This window comes from Lepidochelys kempii, chromosome 6, assembly GCF_965140265.1.
Source record: "Lepidochelys kempii isolate rLepKem1 chromosome 6, rLepKem1.hap2, whole genome shotgun sequence".
NCBI lineage: Eukaryota > Metazoa > Chordata > Testudines > Cheloniidae > Lepidochelys > Lepidochelys kempii.
The window spans coordinates 30759193-30785915 of record NC_133261.1 but is presented as its reverse complement, the minus strand read 5'-3'; the positions used below and the strand labels follow the sequence as shown (position 1 = coordinate 30785915).

At 40.3% G+C, this 26723-nt stretch overlaps 1 protein-coding gene across 4 annotated transcripts in view; it reads left to right on the top strand.

Moving 5' to 3' along the window:
• Positions 1-15402, top strand: part of OTOG (otogelin) — a 170392-nt gene extending 154990 nt beyond the window's left edge. For 2 of the 4 annotated variants that reach the window (XM_073347364.1, XM_073347366.1), the window contains 4 exons: positions 31-150; positions 2931-2976; positions 12273-12352; positions 13764-15402. In XM_073347364.1, coding sequence (XP_073203465.1) covers positions 31-150; positions 2931-2976; positions 12273-12352; positions 13764-13964 — 447 coding nt within the window. In that variant the 3' untranslated portion in view covers positions 13965-15402. Of the gene's footprint in view, positions 1-30; positions 151-2930; positions 2977-9559; positions 11587-12272; positions 12353-13763 lie in introns of those variants that run through there. The other 2 variants (XR_012159331.1, XM_073347365.1) reach the window with 2 other exon arrangements.
• Positions 15403-26723: the final 11321 nt, after the last annotated feature.

Here is a 26723-nt window from a genome sequence, read left to right as displayed (position 1 = left end):
TGATGGTGATATTTTACAATGTTTAAACAGCCCGGTACTACTTGGATTTCAAACTGTGTCAAGTATGACTGCACAACCACAACAGTAGGACCGGTTTTAATTACATCTTCCATCAGCTGCCCACCCTTTAATGAAACTGAATGTGTGAAGGTTAGTGTTTTTTAGACAGTTTATTTCATTGTTATGGTTTGTATTTGCATTTGAAGTTTTATTTTTGACAGTTCTAAAGTCTTCCAATCATCTCAAAAAGGGGAAAAATTATTGTGTCTGCTTTGATCTTTAAAAGCAAAATGTCGATGGCTCTAACTACTCTAACTATACAAAACCTTTGCCTGCACATTCGCTGGGTCAGTAAGCTTCCTGAGCTACAAAACTGTAATGGACGTTCCATATTTTGAGAGGATACGTCCCCCTTTCAAGCAGGTTTGTAATGCCAAGCTTAGCCTGACACAGCTGTCCAAACCTGTAAGCACTTCTGGGTTTGATCATTGTCACAGCTGGGTCATGGGTGACTAGACCTAATAGTCAAAGCCACGAGCCTATACCCACGAGATAAGAGTCAAGAGTTGGCTTGGTCAGCATAGCAGGGGGTCAGAGGCAGGAGAAAAACTGGAGATCAGGAACCACGAATCATATGCCATTTGTCAAGACAGCTCAGGATGCCAGGAAATCAAGACAGGGGAGCAGGCAGCACACAGTACACAGCAGGGTGGAACCCAGTTGCTCAGACAGCTTCCTGTTGCTGCTGTTGGCTTAAGGAAAGCAACTGGGCCATTCAGCCACTCTGGGGCTTCTGCCAATCAGACCTCAGGACTGGAGCTTCATACTGGAACTGGACTTTGTGGGTCCCAGGTAAATTATTGTCAGTAGGCTGCCAGATAGGGTTGCCAACTTTCTAATTGCACAAAACGGAACACCCTTGCCCTGCCCCCGCCCCTTCTCTGAGACCCTACCCCCACTCACTCCAGCTCCCCTCCCTCCATTGCTTACTGTCCCCCACCCTCGCTCGCTTTCACTGGGCTGAGGCAGGGGGTTGGGGTGCAGGAGGGGGTGAAGGCTCCAGCTGGGGTGTGGGCTATGGGGTGGGGCTGGGGATGAGGGGTTTGGTGTGCAGGAAGGGGCTCTGGACTAGGGCCAGGGGGTTTGGAATGCAGGAATGGGCTCAGGGCTGGGGCAGCGGGTTGAGGTGCGGGAGGGGTGCAAGCTCTGGCAGGGGCTGTGGGCTCTGGGGTGGGGCTGGGGATGAGGGGTTTTGGGTTCAGGAGGGGGCTCTGGGCTGGAGCTGAGGGGTTTGGAGTGTGGGATGGGGTGTGGGGTGCAGGCCCTGGGAGTTTGGGTGCGGGAGGGGGCTCTGATCTGGGACAGGGGGTTGTGGTGAGGGTGGGGATGCTGGGATTGAAAGGGGGTTTGGGTGCAGGAGGGGGTTCCGACTGGAGCAGGGGGTTGGGGTGCGGGCTCTGGCCAGGCGGCACTTACCTCAGTTGGCTCCCAGTTGATGGTGCAGCAGAGCTAAGGCAGGCTCCCTGCCTGCCCTGGCTCCACACTGCTCCCAGAAGCGGCCGCTATGTCCGGCCCCTAGGTGCATGTGCAGCCAGGGAGGTTCCATGCACTGCCCTCATGGCTGCAGGTGCCGCCCCTGCAGCTGCCATTGGCCATGGTTCCCAACCAATGTGAGCTGCAGAGGCGGCGCTGGGGGAGGGGACAGCATGCGGAGCTTCCTTGAAAACCAGATGCCTGGCAACCCTACTGCCAGATGGAGGGTTGGAGTGTGGTTGCTGGGGACACTGGGTCATGACAGTCATAGACGTCTCTTTTCTAACTGACTTACTGTATATGGCAATTTAGCTCATAAAAATGATGGAGAATTTAGGCTGAATATCAGGAAAATCTTCCCAATAGTAAAATGTATGAAACTGTGGTATAGTCTTGCAGATGAAGGGAGGTCATGAAACCTCCATTGGTCTGAATGCATAAAATTAGGCTGGACAAAGTAACCAGAAGATATACTGTATGGAACAATCTTGTATAGTTCTCTCTTAATTCTGTGGTGGGGTGTGCGTGGGAGGGTACTAAACCAGGGAACAGTCTTAAAGGAACTATGCATCTTTAATACCCCTTCCTAGATGACAGGAATGGAGTGGTCCATCAGAAAAAAGAGGCCCAGTTAGGTAGAAGATATTTTCCATTCTAGCCCCTAAAATGGCAGATGTGGAAGAGCAAAGAGGGTTTAGCAAAAGTCAAGTTAGTAGAAAAGTCTTCTCCTTCTTTCATCTTTTGGAGTTTTTGAGAAAGCAAGAAAGTTTCAGTATTTTTTCGGTGATCACCATGTGAGAGACCTGATGAAGAAACAAGGTTGGAGAGATCACTATGGCTTGTAGGAGTGAAATTGGACACTGTAACTGAGCCAGTACGCCAGCGAAATTATTTGAGAATGCTTTGACATAGACTGTAATTATTCTGTCTACTTTACTCAAGTTGGTGCTCCATCTTACAGTGTCAAAGACAGTGAGCCGTGGCTAGAATGGGCCTTTTCTTGAGCAGATTCTTTTTTATGAGAATTAACTCCAGATCAGCTTTCTGTGACCATAACTGTGCTCTACAAAGAATCAACATTTACTTTCAAGAATCACATGATAGAATCTGAGATCCCACAGTTGTTTTCTGTTCTAAGCTCTGTTCAGGTACCACTCTGATAACAGTTGGTGGATGATGATATTTAATGACAGCTACTGAATATTCACATGTGTTAATAGACTCAAGTTAGATCATTTAAGGCCAATTTCTTCCCTGATCCAAACCATTGCAATTAATGAGGTTGCATGGAATTGTAGATCAGGATAGAAAAAGGGAAGTCTCCTCTAATAGCATTGGTATATAGGTGCTACGATTAAGAAATTATTCTAATGTTTTTGTTTTTCTTTTTTGTTTAGATTGGAGGTTATATTGTGCCCTTTCTAGAGGGATGCTGCAAAACATGTGAGTGGCTAATAAGACTTCAGGAATCAGAAAAGTCCATTTAGCATGTGATTATAATAGGAGTGAGACTGGTTTACTGTTTCATGAGGGCTTGATTCTGACCTCATTGACTCTAGAAGAAGGATGGCCTTTACTAGTATTTTTCAGAAGTATATTGACTGGAGCTAATGGAGTTAAACTAGAGTAAAACTGGTGTGAGATCAGACCCAGGGTCCTTTTTATGGTCTAATATTTTACTTTGAAAATCCAATGAGACAAACTCTCCATTAAAGTTACAGAGGTTTTGCCATTGACTCTAATGAGGTCAGTATTTGGCCTGATGGCTTTGAAGTGCATCAGACCTCTCCAAATTAACCTCCAAATGAGTGTTTAATTCTACTTTAATCCTTCAAGATCAGTGTTTTATCTGGTCAGATATTCTTGTCGTAAGTCACAACAATTTAATAAAATTATTTGTATTTCCTTTAACATAAGTTTTTAAATCCTATCTTCATACCAGTAAAAATTTAAATGAATATAAATTTGAGTATAATATGAGTATAAATAAATAGACTTTTGTGGCAAACATTATTTAAACTCATTTTACAACTCCTATGCACTTGGCTCAAGTAAAATGGAGTTTGAGGAGTCAAATGCTGTGCAGATTACCTTTATGAGAGGCAGCAAGGTCTGGGAGACTGACCAACAGGTTAGGAGGTAGCAAGTCCTAAACTCTGCCCCCAGCTCTCCTAGTGACTTGCTGTGAGGAGTTGGCAAGTCACTTTGGGCTAGGTTCTGTCACTTTATGGATGCTGCGCAGTGCCTTGCTCATCAAGTCGCTCCAGAGAAATGAATGGAACTACTTGTGGAGTAAGGTATTGTACTCCTCAATATGAGCCAGGTTGGTGGAATATGGCCATTGCCTTCTCTGTCTCTGTTTTTTTATCTGTACAGTGGAGATGCTCCCCCTCACGGTTGTGTTGAGGCTCACAGGAGTAAGCAAACTTCCCAGAGGGTTGAGAGACTCAGTTAGCTAATATTTGTGCAGCACCTTGCACATGTAAAGTGCTATAGAAGTGAAAGAGATGTTCCATATCTTAGAAGTCACTATTAGTTTTAATCTTTACTCTGAAGAAAACCCTTTTTTCTTTCTGCTTCAGTAAAGTTCCCCGGTTGCCTGGGAGGTATAATAAAATCATGAAACTTATGGCAGTGACTTCTAAAATATGGAACATCTTTCACTTGTATAGTACTTTACATGTGCAAGGTGCTGCACAAACATTAGCTAACTATCATATGTAATTGGTTTAAAGGGACATAACAAATATTACAATAAGCAGTAATGTTTCCCTCAAAATATGGTGCTGATTTATATTATTTAGGGTTATTTTAGATTCTACTATATAAACATAAACACTTGGTCTCTTTTCCTCTATCCTTATTTTGCTTTTTAAAAAACAACAACAACAACAACAAAAAACTAGAAACTAATGATCTTTTTTTTCTGAGAAGGAGGGAAATTGTTGATTAAAAGGAGGAGGAGGAGGGAAATCTGCTGGCAATTTTGTACTTTACAAGATATTGGTTAAATACAATTAATTCTAGCCCTGACTTAAGGCAATAAAGAGAGGCTTTCCCATGATTCCATGTAATGACACTATAGGCTCATCAATGCTCACATGATCTCATAGATCAACATATTATCTGAGAGTCCTCAAGTCGTCTTTCTTAAATGCAGAATTGCACTTTATAATATAGTAATACCACACATTTATTGCGAAGCATCTCATTCCATACTAGAATTTGTTGGGAAATTTTTTAAAGATATAATGGAACTTGTAAATTCTCAACATTTTGAAGTTGTTGAATTTTAACTGAAAAAGAATAATTAGCCAGGATACTGAAATTAGCATTATAAAGAATACCATAGGATCTTTACAGGGTACGTGAGTTAATATGTTTTATTGGACCAATTTCTGTTGGTCAGAGAGACAAGCTTTTGAACCACACAGAGCTCTTCTTCAGATCTTGGAAAAGTACTTCCAGCAACAGAGCAGAAGAGTCTGCACCCACTAGAGCACACTCCCCTTCAGAGCCTAGAATGGAATCCAGGATTCCTGAGGGTCTTCAGCAATTCCATCATGTAGCATCATATTGAGACACCTGGGTCATCAGCAGGCTTGGAACCTTTAGATCCACCCCACAGATCTCTCCCCTTGAGCTCGTGGAGTAACTGATACAGTAGATTGTCATCTTCTGTGTGGACCATCACTAGAGGGGGATGGGATGCTTTGTAGAACAATGATGAGCCTCAGGAATCCTGGGTTCCTTTCCAGGACTGGAGTGGGGAGTGTGCTCTAGTGGTCACAGACTCTTCTGACTATTCCCCCAAGCTTGATCCCTTCTGCCCCATCCCCTCCAACCTGTCCCAGTCTTGTCTTTTTCCCCACACCAGGCTGCTCCTCCCAGTCCCATTCTCCTCACCTTGGCAGTCCCTTTCTCCACTCCTCAGGATTGTCATTTCAGTCTCAGTCTCCTTGCCCAGCCATTTCTAATTTCCAGCTACTCGTCCGCAGTATCTTTGCCCTAGTATCTTAGCCAGTCCTAGTCTCCACTCTACCCCTTTCCTGACTCCTCATCCGATCTGTCTGTCTCTCTCCCATCCTGAGCTCTAGCAGCTGTTTCCCATATTTCCCATCACCACTGACTCTCAGTCCTAGTATCCGTCCCTGGCTCCTCATTCAATCTCAGTGTCCATTTCCCCAGTTCCTTGTCCTAGTCTCTTTGCCCAGGTAGATCCAGTTCTCCCCCCACACCTTATCTCCTTGTCCGATCTATCTCCACTCCCCCCCTCAGCTCCTTTCTCACACGCCAAAAGTTTTCAGTTCCAGTCATCCTCCCTGGCTACTCAACTGATCTCATGCCCCGCTCCCACTGGTTCCCAGTTTCCCTGTCCCCTAGTCCCTCCCCAGTTCCTAGTCCCAGTTTCCTGGCCCTGCCAGATCCAGTCTCTCCACCCTGGATCTCAGTTCTATTCTACCCTCCTAAGCCCAGTCTTTACTGCAGCCTCCAAATGCCAGTCATGGTATCCATTACTATTCCAATTCCCAGCCCCAGTTTCCCTCTCCCCATCCCTGCTAGCCTCCAGTCCCAGTTTCCACCCCCATCCCCGAGGGGATCCTTGTCCCAATCCACTTCCCCTGCCTCCTCCTGCAGGTTTTGTTCTTGTCCCAGCTGCATTAAAATCAGCTTCTTCCTCTACACTTCCTGGGCCCAGCAGGGAGGTCATTGAGAGCACAGGAGAGAGAGTCTCCCTGCCCTCAGATTTGGTGGCTGGACCCAGACCCAGCATGGCCTGTAACAGCCCAGAGCTGCAATTGTAAGAAAAGTTCTGCACAGCCCCAGGCTGCAGCATGCTTAGTGTGGATGGAAACCTCAGGGAATTTAGCTACACAAACCTAAGAAATATGTGTTAACAAAGTGAGAACTGCTGTTTTTGAAAGGCTTATAATTTAGCCAAAATGTGGGTGGATTTTCATGGGGACAGCCACTACCCTGCCAAATGTTGAGCCTCTTATCTAAAGAATAGGGGCTCTAGAGCTTTTAAAAGAAAAGGTCACCAGAACTTTGTAACATGGGCAAAACAATGTATTTTTCCTTAGCTCCATTCTCAGAAATCACTGAACATTTTGTCTGAAAATTTCCAAAAAACTTCAGTCTGAGGCAGAAACCTGGCACGGCAAAATTCAGCACAAATGTTTAACTTTTATAGGCAACTGAAAACAGGATCTTTTAATGGGCTGGATCAGCCAATCACAATGGTAGATGGTACTACCAGACCCACATATAAGAAGACAAATGAAAGTCCCACACATCAGCATAAGTAGGTGGAATAATAGCCTAATCAGTTCTGATGATAGTAGGGATTCAATGTGTGGGAGCGGGGTGGTGGTGGGGGAAATGAAGATGCTACACACCTACTCCATGGAAGAGAAGCACAGAGATCTTTCAGAGTAACAGCCGTGTTAGTCTGTATTCGCAAAAAGAAAAGGAATACTTGTGGCACCTTAGAGACTTCATTACCTCCCTGGGCTGCCCTCCTTGGATTCCAGTCCTCCTGTCTGCCTGCACTGGGGTTACCAGCCGAAGAGCTGCTACAACAGAAGATGGGTAGGCAGGATAAGGGTTCCTCATGTTTTTATTTAAGAATTACCTTTTTTCTTGTAGTGGTGGTTGGAGATCACAGTAGGGAAGATCAGTTTCCTCTGCCAACACTCTTGTTTACTTGGGGAAGAAGAGAAAGGATTTTGGGGTCTTTTGTCCTGATGGGCTCTGTCCTTTGCATGCCAGAAATCTGTTTCAGACACTTGTCCCTGGTTCTGAAATAATTTTTTCCATAGCTATGCACTCCATTCAATCTTCCCAGCCGCCATTGGCTCCTCTGACCTTATACCTCAGGGCACTGACTGCCATTTAAGTCAGCTAGTGGACAGACAGTCTCTTCAAAAGCCTTAAAAAAAGCCATGTACTTTCTTGTCAGCTGGTAAAATAACTGGATATTATGCTTCCAGAAGGGCCAAAATTAGAACCTTTTGTGGATTTAGACAAAACAGGACGATTCCTTTTGGGCATCATTTTCCAAAACAAAATCCAACCAGCAAATTACTGCCACAACTTTTGAAATTTGCATTTGCAATGTGTAATACCTATTCATATTTTTCAATGGATACAAATAAATTTATAATTTGTATTTCTAATACAACTGATTGTATATCTGTATAATCTTGTAGATCCAGCATTTATTGTATGAATCAGATGGCCCAGATGGAATATAAAAAAACCTGTGGCATTAAGAATTTCATGATCAATAGTGACTGCATAAGATATTTTATGAATAAGATCACTAGCATCTTGTCTTCATTTTAAATACCTTAATCCTCATGAATCACTATGATTTTTCTCTCTAATTTTTGCAGTAAAACTGCAGTTTAAAACATTGCCCTGAAATGAAATCTACAGGAATTTCACAAAAACATTGAGAACTTTCAAAAATAACTCTTGTGGGAAATTACATTCCTTCCATCTCTTGGCCCTAAGTCTAACAGTAAGTTCAAAGGCCAGATTCACCACTCACTTACACCAGTGTAAATCAGGAGTAACTTCATTGAAGTTAAAATTAAGAGTTAAAATTAAGGTAAAACTGGTGTAAGTGAGGGGAGGATAGGCTCAAAATAGGTCACTAGTATCTAAACAATATTGTTTGAGTTCCTCTTATTCTTGCTATTATTTTCTAGATATTTTATATTTAATAACTACTGCATCATAACACAATGAAGTTTTAAGCTGATTTTCCTTTTTTTAAGTTCCCTTTTTAAACATGGGTGAATCTGACCATAAAATGTTGACTAATGATAGAGGGACCCTTTTGTTTTATGTGTAATATGTTCAAAATGTAATATTCTTACCAGGTTCCAGAATGTCATTGTTGATCCCATTTCCCGTTAGCCCAGTCACACCTACAGCTAGCGCTCACTGTAACTCAGGTACATTCTCTTGGAAATCAGTAGGAACAAGTCAACCGGCACCATTGTTGATTTCCAACAATGTACTCCCTGATAAAGCATCAGGCCTCATGTCATCAAATCATGTTTGAAAGCTGCATTGTAGTATTAACTTCTCATTGTTCAGAACAGCTCACGTATGTTTTTTTTTTTTCCATTTTGCACTGTAAGGGCAGTGCATTGTTGTTAGCCAACAATGTACTGTTGGTAGTAAGCATTTGCATAGTATTTAGTTTACTGCATGTGTATTTGCTACGTTTAGAAAGTTGGCTAATCGCTTTATGTTTATAGTGCTGTAGAACGTAGAGACTAATTGCTTTGCTCATTAAAGCTTACTGTTCAAATAATTCTTTAGAAGATTATGAGGCATTCAGTGGCATATGTACAAGAAGTAGTTCCTATTTTCTAGTCTATTGTAATTAGGACAGTATACTGGAAATATATACCATAATAATTGGAAACAGACAATAACAATCATAAGTATCTGCCTTACAACACATGGTATGAATGCTAACCTTCACTACATTAATCTTGTGAAAACACAAGTACACTTTGCTATGTAGCAAATGATATTGACTGTAACTATATAAATGATATGTGCTGTAACATCACTGAAGGCCAGATTCTGCATTCATTTGCACTAATGTCAGAGTCTGGAAGAACTCCATTGATTTCTGTGTCATTCATCCTTATTGACACCCAGGTAAATGAGAATAGAATTTGACCATCACTAATGTTACAGCACATATTATTGTGTATATAGTTATACGGTACCCATGTATCTATTGGAGGCACTCATATAACGTGTTTGAACCAAACAGAATGCACAGAAGAATCTCATTACAGTACATATAGTTACCTACAATGTCATATGCTATCTATATGAAAGTTGTTCTAAGGCAAAGTATGCATGTCTGTCAGTAAGTCTTACTAAGAATCATCAACACACACATGCAAATACTCTGCATTCTGTACTTGTTTCTGAGAAGTGACACACTTGCAGTGCAGCCAAGGTTAACTCATAGCCATAATTGTACCTGAAGAATTCCGTACCCCAGGCATCATCTACAGTGTGGTAACAGAAGCAAAAAACAGGATTACAAGTGACCATTTTCGGATATGATTCAGTTGGCTAAGAGCCAATTCCTTGGAGACAAAAGGAACATGGTGAGTTGTTTCTTTTTAAAAATGTTGTTTTATCTTTTCTCTGTTTGACACACTTAGTGGGCTTATTGCTTGCCTATTCAATGTGCTTTTATCCTGTCCAAGATATAATTCACTGATACTTTTGCCATAGTCAGTAGCTAACTATTTTTTATTGGAAAAGTAAGGGGAGGAAATAATCCTCTTAGAAAAAAATCTACATTCTAAAAATCTCTACTGTACTTGGAGTCAGTTGTTTGTCAAAACTTACATTTGCTTTTCTTAGAGAAGCAGCATTTCCTAGTGGTTAGAGCAGGGAACTGAGCACTGGGGCTCATGTGCTAATCCAGTCTTTGCCATGACTTAATATATGATTTTGGGCAAACCAATATGTCTTTGTTTCCCTGGGGATATTAATATCCACCTTTTGTATAGAGCTTTGAGTTTCTTGGATGAAAGGTACTACCAATGTATAGGTGGAAAGTATTATGAGGCCCTAAGGGCTAAAGGGATAGCTCAGTGATGGGGGAGGGATAGCTCAGTGGTTTGAGCATTGGCCTGCTAAATCCAGGGTTGTGAGTTCAATCCTTGAGGGAGTCAGTTAGGAATCTGCAGCAAAAATTGGGGATTGGTCCTGCTTTGAGCAGGGGGTTGGACTAGATGATCTCCAGAGGTCCCTTCCAACTGTGATATTCTATGATCCGCAAAGATGACTTAGGCTCAGAGTTGTAACACCTAACTTTAGGTGTTGTGACACCTACTGGAATCTATAGGCCTGAGTTAGCCACCCAGGCTACCTATACAATACATGGGGAGAGATCAATGCCTAAGAATGCAATTCACAAAAGCCAACACTCAGAGTGGAGAGCTGCCTAAGCTTTTTCACAGGAAATGCCAAGGAGCGGGGTGGGGCCAAAGACCTGCCTCTCAGATGGAGTTATGCACTTAATTGGAGACTGGAGGGAGGCAACTGTTTCTGCTCAAGATTCTCAGCCATGAACCCTCTCCTGGAATTAAGTGGTTAAGCGTCCCCTCCACCCCCCAAAGGAGCTATTCCTCCCCCTTCATTTGAACCTTTAGTCAGTGACTAGAGCACTCAGCCAGGATGTGGAGCACTGGGGTTCAGATCCCCCCTTTCCCTGATGTGGAGTAGGGATTTGAATCTATGTCTCTTATCTCCCCAGCAAATGCCTTAACCACTGGGTTTTTGGATATTCTGAGGTGGTGCTGTCTCAGTCCCTCTTGTTGAAACTATTCAATTTTGTATAAATAACAAAATAGTCAGTTTAACAGGGAATTGAGCTTAGGTCTCCTGCATTCAAGGTGAGTGCCCTCACTACTGGGCTAATGGTTATAAGGGGTGCACCAACTATCTCCTCCATCTGTTGTGTTTTGTGTAGGGCCTGATCTCGGAGAATGTCCCCTGGATTAGGCCTGGGGAACGCCTAATTTGAGAATCTCTCCAGGGTTTAGGTATGAGATAAGTGCCAGGTGTCAGGATTTAGGTGGCTGAGCATTTGTTCATTGGCAGATTTTTATGAGCCTAGGGGACTTTTCAGTTTAGGTGTCCACAGAATTATGTGACTGCTGGGCTGGGGTTCTGAGGATCTAAACATTGGACTTAGGTACCTAAAGTGGCAGTTAGGTGCCAAAATCTATTTGTGGATCTAGACCTAAGCGTTCTACAGTATGATGCAGTATGGGACTGCAGTAGTCCAACTAATAGAATGGACTTTTGATTTCTCTTTTAGATCTCCTTTGTGATGTGGCAGCAGGAAGAAGATCGTTCTCCAGCAGGAAGAAGATCGTTTCCTTTGCAATCAGACACTATTCTTTCACTCCTGCAACCACTGAACTTTCTGCATGATCTTTCTTCTTCAAATAGTCAATATTTCCCCCTTTAATTATGTTTAACCCTTTGTTCTATTTTATATATAAACAGATACTTTAGAATGTGTTTTATCTAATGTTTTGTATCTTTTTTCTTGTAAAAATTAAAAAAGAGGTAATACAAATAAAAATTGGAATTAAGTATTTTCTCTTTTTATTAGGGCTTGTTTCTCTGTCTTTTTACATAGACAAACCTTCCCCCAAACCTGCCTTACGTAGTTGGCAAATCCGTGTGTTGTAAGGTGTTTATTACCAAAAATTACAACTTTGATTAAATACAGTGGTTTGATAGTGTTATGGCAGGAAATGTATTTAAATGTACTATCAATAGTCTTCTCCCAGGAATGGTTACTTCATTTTATCTTCAGAAAACATTGTATTAAGGTAACGCATTTTCATGACAGAGGCTACAATACTGCTTACATGGCTTATGGATTTTGTCCTTAAAAATTTATATATCTGGAATAAATACACTAGAAATATAATTGAATATATAAGAGACAGTGGACACTGTCATTGACACGTGGAATAATTATACATTTTAAAAGCCAGGATTTAAATACAAATTACCTCTTTGTCAAAGAGGTTTTGGTATATGCTGTGATGTACTATTTATTATCTTCTTTTGTATCCTTTTAGCCCATAACACATATAGGAACGTTGCTATTTCTGAAATGTTCAGAATTGTGAGCTGATATTTTTCAATCAATGCATACTTTGCAGGTAGGGAAGATGGGAAATTTTGTAAAAAGGTGACTGTTAGGATGACTATCCGCAAGAATGACTGCAGAAGTAACACACCAGTAAGTAACTATCACAATTTGTTTCAGGGGAAGGGGGGAAACTAAGGAAAGGTGGAAATGAGAAAAGGTGTGGTGGGAGTTTAACTTTGCTGTTGTATGCATTCTATTTCTGATTCAGCCTCAGGGCAGAAATTGGCATGTACCACAAATCTATCTGTAGCGGCTCACATGCAGTGGTCATCATTTTAAAAAGTCAACATTTACTAATATTTACAATGTAATAGTATCTCAAATACCAGTTATACCATACATTTAGAATAGGAAATACAGATCCAGACCTGCAAAGCAATGAGCACTTGTCTATCACGGAAGTCAATGGGAATTGAGGGTGTTTAGCACTTTATAAGCGATACCCAGTGCCTTATAGGATTTGCCCCTGGAAAGAGCTGTCTTTTTTAATAGTGATGACAGTAAACAGTGTATTTAACCTGTAAATGCCACAGGATAGGGATCATGTGTCCTTAAATTCTTCAAAAGCATCATGCTCACCCATGGCACTATCTGTAGGAAGAATGAGTCCATAATTTCTGTGCTGGTGTTTGACTACGTAGAATATAATGATGCTTACTGAGACAATCTTAAACTGAATGTTTTGTTCCAAGGGTAAATGAACATGGGAAGAATAGTTCCAAATTGGCCCTTGGGGTGGAACTCTTCATTGCTGCTCCCCTGAGAGACCAGCAGTTCCTTACTGAGCAGCATGGCAGCAAGGTGTGTGTCAGGGATGGGGAGTGGGCAGGAAAGCAGACCCAGGAAGGCAGGGTGTGTGAGAAGCAATCACTATTCTGAGGGTATGGGGAGACAACTGAGACTTTCCCCCTCCTGAGTTAATGGTTGAGCAGTTAGAGAAGCCCATCCGTAAGGTTAAGAAGTGTTCTGAATGGAAGGGATAGCCCGTGAACATAAAGGAGCTACCAAGTGAAGTTACCGTAAGTGACTGTTACCGTATTATTGGTGTAAAATTCTTCAGTTTTCCTAGGGAGTGTTTCTGTGCCCGAACATTCCTCCCTGATGTAGCAAAGAAATTGCAAAGGCCTCATCATGGACTACAGCCAGCCAGTGACACCGAGTGTTGCGTATTAGCCAAAGTACCATTACGAATTCTTTACAGTTAAATCTCAGAAATCCTTTTGTTGGAGCTGAGTATGTCGCTTAGTGGCCAAATCTTGGTCTTATTGAAATCAGTGGAAAAATGCCCTTTGACCTCAGTGAGGTCCTCAAAATGTAGGCCTAGCTGAGTCATTTTATTATTCACTTAGGCTGAGATTTTGAAAGGGGTGTAAGGTAGTTTGCCGCCCAGCTTCCATGTGAGAATTGGGCGTCTAACTCCTTTAAGGCCTCTTTGAAAAATCCCACACTCAAGTTTTTTAATTGTTTAAATGCAATGATCTTTTAAAATGTTCATTAACAGGTAAACATTGTTTCATGTGATGGAAAATGCCCTTCTGCTAGCATTTATAACTACAACATCAACACATATGCAAGATTCTGCAAATGCTGCAGGGAACTTGGGTTACAAAGACGAACTGTGCAATTGTATTGCAGTGGAAACTCGACATGGGTCAACTATTCAATCCAAGAACCTACAGACTGTTCTTGCCAATGGTCTTGAAACAACATTTTATAAAAAAGCAGCCAGTGAGTCCAACTATGGAAGATATACAATTATTCTCAGTATGATAAAGATTTTTTTTTATATCTTGTCCTTAGAAAATACAGTTATCCATCAACTGAATCCTATAAGTGTTTAATATTAAAACAAAAAAACACAGCTATTTTGGACTCTTCTATATTTTGAAAGAAGAGATTTGCATCACCCATTTTTAAATTATCTTAATGATCACTTCCTAGGAATCATCTCAAGAGTTCTCGTGATATGTGCCAACATAAAAAGGAAAGGTATTTCCTTTGAAAGAGACAATCAGAGGAACAATGCTTTATATTTTATTTCTGGAGGTTTGATCCATTCTGTGAAAGCTACCCAATGGTGTTTTAAATACTTGATACATAAGATGATCTGGCAGTGGTCTAAGACCTTGAGTGTGTTACAATAGTGAAAACACACTTGATGCGTATGAAAGAAAATGATATGGAAAATAATAGAAGAATATTCAGTTTAAATCAAATTGATATTTCAAAATAAGACACTCATGAGGAATTAAATTATAGACATTTTAACCAGAGAAACATTTTCAATACTGATAATTGTATATAATATTCCCTGGTAATAAGTTTGATTTTTCTAATGTATTTTACATTGTAGTGTAAAACCATTATGTCAAATGTGTAATGTATAGGAAATATAGATTTTTTTTTCGTTTATCCTGATTAGATATTGGTAATAGATTTATCCAACATATAAACTGTATGATGTAAACTGAAAACATACAAGTTTATCAAATGAAAAACACATTTCCCATTACAATTATAGAGATGCACTTTATCTAAACAAACCCTTGCCTTCTAAAGTGCACCATATATTAAATGTGACTTGTACAGTTTGTTCAGGAGAATGAACTTTACATTGAATCTTAACTTTTTAAAGAACATGTTAAATTATTTTCATAAACACAAAAGAAAATCAAAATTCTATTTGGTCTCGTATATTTTAATAAAGAGAAACAGTTAAATCAATAAAAATTGTTGTAACGAAGGTAACTTCCTATGTCCAATGAATTTTTTATGTTGCAAAATGTTCAAATTGTAAAGTACAGTGTTCACAAACAAAATTGCTTTTTAAACTTGCAACAACTGATGAAATAATGAAACCAAATGTTTTGTTAACCAACCCTCACCACAACCATGCCATCTGAATGCAGCAAAATTCCAATTGCTTTAATTTTAAGAAGTAAAGCTACATGAGCATCTAAGATTTTAAACGGAGGAACCTAAAAAGAGAAGTGTGTTGTTGCATAATAAATTGTAAAAAGCTGTTTTTCTGCAGTTAATCCAAAGAAGAATGTTTTGTTAAAATCAATCACATGAACATTTTTGCTATTAACATTTTTATATACTGTACATGTCATTCCTATAACATCTAATAAACAACAGGAAGGCTTATTTTGTTACAACTTGTTTTCTTATTAATATTAACAATTCACTTTTATGTCATATTTACTAACATTTTGTTTCAGAGGTATTAACAATTTATTCATTTGCTTTTTACTGTAGTTCGTATTAATAGTCCAAGCGTCTGATGGTCTGACACTAAGCTGTAGAAGAAAAGAGTTTAAGCGCTAAGTTTTAAAAAACAGCTTCATGTAAATGTTTTCATTTTGTTCTGAATCATTCAAACACATTTTCAACCCCAAAAATTCAAATTTCAAAAATTTCACATTTTATGCAAAATAAAAAAAATCTCCGCTTCTCACTGATATCACAAGATGACTTGTGCCCTGATTCTCACCAACATACAGTCCCTTATTCTGGAGAGAGAAAACTATCTGTTATGGACCTATCTCTGAATCTTTCCTTCAGAAACAATTTATTCCAAAACTGTGAAACAGTATTGAATTATTGTAATGAATAAACTCTACCCTAAACAAACAGCAAGTTTCTTACAGTACAAAAGTTGTACAGTCAATTCCTTTAACATTTCACTTATTAGGGATTGAGACATTATCTTTAGGCTGCATTGTGGTAGGAACCAGACAAACACATACAGTAAGGGACATTCCCTTTCCTAAAGAGCTACTTTCTAAATAGATCAGACAGACATAGGTTGTGAATACAACAGACAAGCAGAAAATTGGGAATTAAGACGCAGGTAAGCTAAGTGACTTTCCTAGAAAAGCCTTTACACAGCTAAAGTCTCAAATTCCAGTCCAGTGCCTCCACCACAAGATCATACATCCCCACTTGACATCTAGTGACAAAGAAGAGGCATATACAGGTAAAGGAAATTTTCCTTTCTCCACCAAGGGACACATCCACCGGATATGAAATGGTGATCCCTAAGCCTAAAGCGTTAAAAAAGTGGGGTGACTGAAGGCCCAATTCTGTTCCTGTTGAATTCAATGCCGAAATGCCCATTGCCTTCAATAGTGCAGGACAAAGCCATAAAGACTTTGAGAACATTACATGAACTGGAGCAGCACTGAGCTGTCTAAAGGTCTGCAGTTAAAGGTATTGGGAAAAGGAGTTAAAATCTGAGATATGCTACAGCTGCAGTAAAAGCTAGACATCTGAGCACATCTGTAAATAGGAATCGAACTTTCTGTCATCTCTTCCTCTTGTTTACACAAAGTGAAGTAATAAATGTTATGTTAAGTTCCTACTTTTGATTTTGTAAACACGGGGCTTACGCTGAGAAAAGCAAAAGGAAAGATCCATGGTAGCAGTAGCTTGACATCGGAAGCCACCTTTATCCTATTGTCAACACTAAATCCCTCCACAGATGCTTCTCTCTTCTCTTTTCTGGTTAGTTCAAAGCAATCCAGGCCCCTACACTGCATTTACCATACCCTACATTTGCACAAAATAACAGAAGAAGAAATGGCCAATTTTGCAAAAAAGTCTGGTGCCAGCCTGACACATTAACATCACTAGGAAAGGCAGGTTGTGCCTGGAAAACTGATAGACTTTTTCCCTTACAGTAAAGTATAATCTATAGTGACTATTATTTAAAAGTAATTTATAACCAAATATTGATGACACTCTGATATCACCTTCCTTTAAATTTAGGAGATATCTGTGATTATGGTGGGGCAATATTGACTTCAGTTGTGACCACTGTACATTTAGATTCTAGGGTTGCTGTTTTTGATGAGTAACTTATATGTTTATACACAAATGTTTCTTCCAAGCACAAACAACATTGTCTCACTTACTTTTCTTCCTATTTGCTTTTCAAGTAGATCTGTCACTGCTGTATTTATGCGGCGCTAACACACAGAGTAAATTTAGTGAAACTCTTTAAACTGATCAAATAAGACCAATATCTAGATCAGTGGTTCTCAAACTATGGGTCAGGACCCCAAAGTGACCCCATTTTAATGGGGTAGCCAGGGCTGGCTTAGACTTACTAGGTGGTGGAGCTCAGGTTATAGGGTCGCTGCTTGGAGCTGAAGTCCTTGAGTTTCAGCTTTGGCCCCCTCTCTCAGAGTGATGGGGCTTGGGCTTTGCCCCCACCCCCAGGGCAATGGGGTTCGGGCGGGCTCAGGCTTCGGTCCCCCCTCCTGGGGTTGTGTAGTATTTTTTGTTGTCAGAAGGGCTTTTCGGTGCAATGAAGTCTGAGAACACCTGCTCTAGATCTTTTGAGTTTTCATGGGAACAATGAGACAAGAGTGGGTAATTCTCACAATAACCTTCAAGGATCATGTGCACAAAATAGGTTGAGCAACTTTCCCACCCTTCTCATTGAGCTCTTGAGCCAAATCAGATAACTCCTTTTTAATACGGAAAATATTCCTTGAGGGTAAAATCCTGACTCTATGGAAATCCATGGGAGTTTTGTTATTGACTTCAACAGAGCCAGGATTTCACCCCTGTTTTGCAGACTAAGGGTCCAATTCTGGTCACAGCTATATCTATTCCTATTAAAGGAGTTACTCTGGTTTTATGGCACTGTAACTGAGAACAGAATTTGGTCCTTTTATCTTATTTAGAATTAAGAGATACAGTGAATAGCTCTCTCATTGCTGAATTGTCTTACAGTTTTCTAGGTAGGAGTGAAACATTTAATGAATTATTTGAGTATAGAATTGGTGATTCTTGAATTGGTTATTGACTGCTCATCATTCATTGTATTTCTTTTCTTCTTTGAATTATTTCAATGAATCCTAGATGCGCAGACACTGATTCCCAGGAATTATATGTGCGATCTGTTATCTGGAACCTAGAACATGATGAATTTTGGTCATTCAAAGTGGTCTGTTAAAAACAAATCTGTCATCTCATATCTGATGAATTGTGCCATCTAGCTTCTCATCCTCTGGATCAGGCATTTGGAGGACAGATTTTTCCTGATTAGCATTTTTGCAATCTGCTGAGTTAACATGTTGACTAATCTAAAAACTATGGTATTGGTGAATCCGCAGGCTAACATGAATTGCTAGTCAACAGTTTTTCATTGTTAAACATTCTGTATCTGCCCTGACAGCCTCTGTGGCATGCATTCCATGCAGTCATACAAAAAACATTCACTCTTTCCCCACCCTCACCTCAGCCCCCCAGCAGCATCCCTCCCCCTTGCTCAAGTGGCTAACCATGAGTAATTTCAAAAAGATGGCAGCTGTTACTCAGATGGTGATAGCTAAAAATAACCCCAGTCATTGTCTCCCAAATGGCCTAGTACCTAACAGACTGTTGATCTTCATGTAGCATTTTATGTAGATTTTTGGCCCGAGACTAACAAAGTCATGGAGATAGCACAGATAGAGGGTGGAGATTTGAGTAACTGCCATTCATGAAGCATATAATCAAGATTTTGTTTCTTTTGCATGTTATTTAGCCTCTCCTGTATGTATTGCCTTCACCCAGGGCAATTCTTGAATCTCACAAAGCTTGCTGTGATGTAATTTATTTAGCATCTGTTCAAGTAGGCTCACACTGTGCAATAGATACAGCTGTTCTGGAGACCTTGCAAAAAACATTTGACCACATATGATCAAGAGCAAGGACCCACAGTTATCCTGCTTACCTGCTAGCTTAACCCACAGGCAGTCTAATGAGTGCAGCTGGGCCCCAGTTGAGCCACCTCTTTGGCCAAACCACCTGATTGGCTTAGGGGATCATAAGACCTGCTCTAATAAGCAGCAACAGGGTGCTGGTTGCCCAAAGTATGTGAGTGCAGCTGTGTTACTTTCTACTTCTGCCTTAATCTACCCCTGTCTAAGCCTTGGATGTAGCCCAGCCCTGCTCTTGTCTTCCCTAACTCCAGGTAACTCAGTTCTGATCTTTGGTTCTGATTCCTGCTGTGGCCAACAGCCCATGTCCCACTACCTACCACATACATGATCTAGTAGAATGAGTCTGCTGTGGGGGTTAGTTAAACACTCTCACCCTATGCAGCTAATGGAACAGTTGATTACATTCCCAGTATTTGATTACATCATGCACCTGATTCAAAGGTATATGACTTAATATCAAATGGTTTGTTTTCACCAACTGTGAGGCTATGTGCATGTTGTCCATGGTCCTCATTCTGGCTACTGCCCCAAATTTGAATATATTAAATTAGTGTAAGAACTAAATGCAAAGAGGACTAAAAAGGATGAATAAGCAATATTAAACACTTTTCATGGTCTGTCATTGTAGCCTTACCTCATCTCCACACTGTGAGGTTTCAGCTTCAAGAGATCCACAACTGGGCAAGGTAAAAGGGTGGAATAACCCAAGATTAGAGCTTGGAGAACAATGGAAAAATGTATTTGAGAATAATTGAATGAATGACAGGAAAAAAACTTGCCAAAACCAGTCCCAGTGTGTCTATAGCTGTTTGAAGAACAAAAATAATTATTCACAAACAATGAATTCAAAGAAAAGGCCACCGTTTTTGAATAATCATAGTGAATATCTCTCAACCAGCTCTAGTGAATGTACATCCTCCTCGGACAGAAAAATCTGAGATGACCCTGGTTAATTTAGTGCCAAAGCACTGTAGCACGTAAGCTTGGAGAGGTTTTGAAGGTGTGGGGATTTCAAAGTGCCACTGCTATATATGCCTTCATTATACAGACTTTAGCCTAAAATTTGAAAGGTAATTAGTGATTTTGGGTGCTTTAGTTTTTTAATTCCCAAGATGTTCAAAGGGCTTGGATTTTCAGCAAAAGCTGAGCACCTGCCCTCTAAAAATCAAGCCCTTTTAAAGGAGTTTCAAGTTGAGCATGCAGTCGCATAGAAACTTTTAAACATGCTGGCCTTTACTTTTCTGGTCATTTTTTCATGTCATGACCAAACATTAAATTCTGCCCTCAGTTACACCCTTGAAATGAACATCAACTTCCGTGGGATATGGGTGTGTGTTTCCAGTGTCTGACTTTAGCCCAGAGACCTAGCAATGTGAGATTTGTCTAGTATGTTACTCAAATGCTAGTTGTTCCTCTTTGTCATTATTATGTAGCAGAGACATTTAAATAAAATTACATTTGCTGACTAATACACAAATCTGATTTTGAAATGTGGAGTGCAGAGCATTTTTGAACAATAATCTTTTTCGTTTTTTTTCTTTTTAAAGCACACTTGCTCTTGGTCTCTTGTTCTTAATCCTACAGCTGTGTTTTCTGAACCATATTCCCTATTGACAGCTATATTGTTGACTTCTTGCTTCCTAAAGGGGGAAAGGCAGACAAATACCTTTTGAAATAAGGGTATAGAGAGGCCTAATAAGCCTAATCTCTAGCCTGGATGTGTGCAGGGTGATGTCTTTGGAGATTTGCATGTTCATAAGGTTTTTCTGAGGTGTAACTAGATATGACATCTGCAGTCTGTTCTCCCTTTAAAAGAGATGGCCCTTAACTATCTGACTGGAATATCTGAAATTCCTCACTGGGGAGTGGTTTGATAACTGTGCATTGCCCCTGCTTTCGTGGTTTATGTTGTTACCAATATGCTGACTAGTATGGGAATTATAGCTAAATAAAACCTGTAACTGTCATTGTGAAACAAGTAGAGAGAACTTTTAAAAAAATTAAAAGGTACAGTAAATAATTATTTAGTACATCATCAGTCAGCCATGAAAGTAAATCATTTGCCAGCTAGTCATTTAATGTAATAGATGACCCTTAGCCTTAGCCTTGATAGGATTTATGAGATATCAGTTAGTCCAGTTAAAGGGACACAAGAATTGCCATATTGGATCAGACTAGTGGTCCATATAGTCCAGTACCCTGGCTTCAGCCAGTTGCTTCAGAGAAAAGTTCAAGAAACCCTGCAGTAGGCAGTCATGGAATAAACTGCCTTTCCACCCTGGAGCACTGAGGGTTTACATTCCTTTCAAAGCTCTTGTTTATTTAAAAATTGTTACTATTATTACTGTGCACATTTTTGCTCTCAGAAAAAAACATCCAGTCAGTTTTTGCATCATGCTAAGCTCTTGATTTAAATTACATCTTGTGTCGATGAGTTCCACAGGCTAATTGTATGTTATGTGAAACTATAGTTCCTTTTATCAGTTTTAAATTAGTTGCCTTCCCATTTAATTGCATGTCCCCTTATCTGGTATTGTGAGAAAAGGTAGATGCCGTTCACCTATCTATAACATTTATTATTTTCCATTCATTTATCATATCCCTTCTTATTCATTTCCCTCACTGCAGCCTCAGTCATAAATATGCTATAAAAATCAACGAATCTAAATCTTTTTACTAGACAGCTGGGTGCCTTTAAATCCTAGTGAAGCTGGAGCACTAAATACAAACTAAGTTAAAAGCTTGGATTTATAATATTAAAGGTATTATTCCCTGACAATCTAATGGAGTCTCTCAGAGGGATGGTTCCATGGCCCGTGTTATACAGGAGGTCAGACGAGATGATCACAATGGTCCCTTCTGGCCTAGGAATCAAAACTCCAACAGCCACTAAAAGAAGGGGAATGAGGAGCCCAGCCATCACAACGAGGGGAGGAAAATGCTCTCTCAGTGAACCGAAGGAAAATCCCCTGTTAACTCCATTAATAAACCTACTTCCCCACAGGAGCTCTGGGCAGGACCCCTGAGCTTTGTGATTGTTTTAGAGAGGGAGACAGAGCTTCCTCTTATCTCCTCAGGGGCTTGCCCAGTTTACTAAGAGCTGGATCATACAAGTCATCTCTTAGCCTTGTTCTGCCATTTGGAAGCCTCCCTCTTGCTGCCCAGAGGGAATCTGAGACACTCAATTGCCAACATGCCCTGATAAGGTCTATGTTCCTAAGTCTTACTTCAAATGAGAGGGCAGGATGTCCTGCCCACAACTTCTAATCACCATGATCTCAGCAAAATTCCTTCAGGCATAGATTCAACAACCTTACTGAGAGGATAGAGACTAAAAGTGTGTGGGTACAGTGTGTCTTGGCTACTGCCAGTTTGTTTCCCTGAGAGTCCATGAGACAATACCTGGTAGTGGGAGTCTCCAGGAGAATATGGCAGACAAAATGGGAGACTTAATAGTAGGCCTAGAATTATGCTGTATTTACTATGAAAATATTGGAAAGGAAAGAAATCCTTTCTCTTTACTTAAATTCTTTTGATTTTTAAAATTTTTCATTAAACCCTCAATTTTGTTTCAATTTAAAAAAAAACAAACAGTCCCCTTTCTCTCCCTTCTCTTTCCACTGGAAGGAAGAGCGGTGGAGGGAGAAAAGGAAGGAGACAGTGGAGGAGATTAAAACAAAGGAAGAGAAAATTTGAAAAAAAATGTTGGTTTTATTTCTCAAAAGAATTAAGCAATACAAAAATGTTGCAAAAAAAGTTCATATAATTCAAAAATCCATTTTTCCTTGAAAAAATGACCTAGTCTGCTTATCAGGTGTGCAGATATTTTTTGCATTTTCCATATGCCAAATTAAAACAGTCTCTTTGGATGCAGTTTACACCCCCACCCCTGTGGAGGGAGAACCAGTTGTAGACACCATTAGGCATCACTTCAACCACATTTTCAGAGGGCAAGCGGGAATCAGGATTTCAGAAAACTCTGAATTTCAGCTTTAGACAGTACTCAGTAAAACTTCCTGAATGTAGAGAGAAAATAATGCTAAAACTATATCTTTAGTGATAAGCCTGAGTCAAACCCTGGATCTGGTGGTAATATTTGTGTGCAGTTATGCAGTTCAACCGGTAGATGTTGCTGTGCTCTGTGGGTAGTTCTAGAAAAGGGTGCGGTCACTAGGAATAAACCAAAGTGGAAGTCAGACTGCTTTCTTTGTAAATTAGTACTGTTTTCCCTGATAAATGCCTGTTTATGAAGACTTCTGGCTCAACATATTGACAGATCTGAATGCACCTGAACATTCGGATACAGATTAAAATATGAAATTTGGAGCTTGTGTGTGGAGGAGCTGTTGTGGGGTATGGCTGCAGGGGTCAAAAAGATTTATCTTCATATCGGAAGTTGGGTCTATTTGGCTTCACAAGAGAACAGGCAGCTGCAGCTAACAGCAGGCTCTGATTTCTGCAATATGAGTTAAATAGCTTATGAATAAAATAATGTAATTGTTAAAATACAAGCGCTCCTTGCTTCACCACACACCTCAAGCCTCTGTGTTTTTGCAGAGATTTCTTGAAATATTACAGTTCTACTTCCAGAATGTACTTTTAGCATTTACTGCAGTTCTAATAGCATTCAGTACTTTTACTTCCCTAACTCGCTGGTTTGTTGTGAAGATAAATACACTAAAGATTATGAGGGAGTCAGATGTTATGATAATATGCGCCATTTTGGGTAATATCTAAGATAGACAGATAGCAAGTGGAAGAAAACATAAAGATGTATGTACAAAAAGGATGGAATTCATATAATTAATCAACATTTGTTTCTGTGCTTTCTTCTCCTTGACACAAGAAAAAGGGAAATGGAAACATTCTTAGGTTTTTGGCTTGACCATCTTGTAGCACTTTTAAATCGTCTGTCAACACTGTTATGACATTGCATTTATTTTAAAAAATCCCTCTCTTAGATCCATCTGTTATATAAATAAAAATAATGCAGCCCTATATTTTTATGGTACACTAATCCTGCATGGCTGTGGTGTAATTATCAAATGATTTCATGCTACCCTGGTGGTAGGCAACATCTAGACCACTGAACACTTGCTGTGGATCTCTTATTAAATCCCTCTTGCACAGTTTCATTCACAAATTTACCATGGCTTTTAAAACAAAATAGTTTGATGCTTATATGGTGATATCAAATAAGGGCACTGTGTTTCCAGAATGTGGCAATGTTTTTCAGATGCTCCACTTCACACTTGATTAAATAACTATTGGCAAACTCCACTGTCTCCTTTAGCTTTAATATTCAATTACAGCCATATAATTTTAAGGACAGTGCACTGCTACTCATGCTTAAGAATACACACTCTCTGGGCACAATTCACCCCTCCCTGCAAGAAGCCCAGATGTTTGGGCTTTGTGAGTGGAGCTCCATGGGCTGGAAGGAATGGAATATACTTGCCTGGAGACTGTCCTGGATCCACAATTCCCCTGTTCCCACTATTTGGAGCTGGCACAGAGGTGTCCCTATCTATGATATGCAGGTGGCTCCCAGGTCTCCCTCAATGGCCCCCAGACACAGCTCCACTTCAAAGATACACCTCTTAAGAGGGGCAGGTGGTCTTTTGATAGCCTCCTGCTCCAGGTGAATAACACCACGTCATACCATGATAACCAAAATCCAAAGAAAATAAGATTTGCATTGGTCATGTTGTTAATTTATCTTCTGAAAGACCTTAGAACTTTGCCTGGCAGAATCTGCTGTTAGTTTCTACAAGGGAGTTTTACCACTGGCTTCAGTGGGGCAGGATTTCTCCTCAAGTGTCTATGCAATTTGATGGGGCTGTGGTCTCATAACCTTCCTGGCTTGTGGTAATGTTATTTAACAGATTACAGTCCATGATCTCTGAGAGAGTCTATGGGAAACAGTTATTGGAAATATTAGCTAGGTAATGGAAATAAGTTTTTAATCAAATAATTTAATGGTGGAGTTAATCCATTTAATTGTGGAAACAGTTAGTGAGTTGCCTCTCTTAACCCTATAGAATTAGACATATTTGTCCAGACTTGATAGTAGGGTGGAATTTCTGCTGGACTCTTTTATGTAATGTTGATTTGCCTGAAACTTTCACTCTTGGGATGGTGTTTGCTATGAATAAGTAGAGGGAAAAAAATTCCATCTGGTCCAATGCACAATTAAGTCCACTGTTAAACAACTCTATTAAGGTTAAGAAATCTTCCAGTGCCCTAGAGAGTCTGGAGCGCTCTAATAAAGATGTTTTCTCTGGCTTTGCAATTTCTCTCATTGTATTTTTAATACACTGTACATATCAAACAGAAATGTTTGTATTGGTCTCTGGGTTTTGTCAAGTATCAAAAATTCCTTGACTTAAAAACAAAGGAATTATTATTACAATTTTTATAAATCAAATCTGCTCCTGGATATAAACATTTTTCTCTGGGCAGAAATTTTTCTTCTACTGTTAAGTTTTATTTTAATAACTTCCTGAAATAACTCTAGCTATTTGCATTATGTGATGTGGTTAATAATTATTGTTTCTGGGAGGACATTGCAGATTAGCTGAGAGCCTTACTTCCTGGTGAGATTTCACATAGATATATTTTTTATCCTATCCTTCTTTTCTTTCTAAATTATATTAGCTACTCATGCATGCTGGGGGCTAATGGCACTGGCTAAAGTTAGACCTAGTAAAGACAAATTTCACACATGCACAAAATGGAAGCTGCCTGAAACATTGAATCCCAGATCCTATCGATCACCTTGGAATCAAATGTTGAAAGAAAACCAAGAATTCCATGGTAGTTCCTTGTTAAGGGCCACGTTCTACTACCCCTTTCTCATGTTCAGTTGCATGTTACTCTGTGAATAGTCCTTCTGATTAATAGACCCATTGATGAAGCGTTCATTGAACAAGGACCTGCACAATGTAAGAAAGGGGAGCAAAATCTAGCTCTTAACTGGATGCGTCTATTACTATTTATTTAGAATAGTAATGTTCAAATGTGTGATATAGACATTTAGGAAGACACCCTGCCCAGAAGAGCTTACCAAAGACAGGTGAAGGGTGGGGTGTGTGAAAGGGATGTGTTATAAAGGCAAAGTCCTGGCAGTGGTAATAGGAACATCTGGAGGGAATGACAACAGGGGATGAGTTAGCGGGGGTAGGATAAAAGGGAGCAAGGAAGAAAGGGTACAGAGATGTGCAGGTAGAGAGAGGAAGAGGAAGAGGAGGAGGAAGGTGAGGTGCAGAGAGAGTGAGGCTGACAGGTGAAGGACTTGAGTTGGAAGGTGAGGTGAGGAAGGGGGTTGGGGGGAAGGCAATCGGCAGAGGGAGAAGAATGTTCACAGATCAAGCTATAGAGGGAAGAATTTTCTGTCATTGCTGGCATCTTGAGGTACTTTCTTTATGTCTGTGGGCCTGGGGGAGGAGGGAAAATGCACAGAGGTCAGAGCAGTGGGACATGCCCTCACAGAAAGGCTCTCTGCTGGTGTCTGTATCTCAGGATCAGGGGGATCCAGGCTGAGCCTCACTCTGCCTTACCACTGCTTCTGGTGAATGCCAGAGAGTCTGTGGTGTTTCTGAGGATGCCTCTGCCCCTGAGGGTTGCTACCCATGTGGTTGGGAGGGGGATATTTCTGCTGGAGCCTGGTGACCTTTGGAAAGGGTAAACCTGGGAGTGGCCGGTGTCTAGGTCTGGGAGGAGCTGGGGTGCGTTGGCTGTTG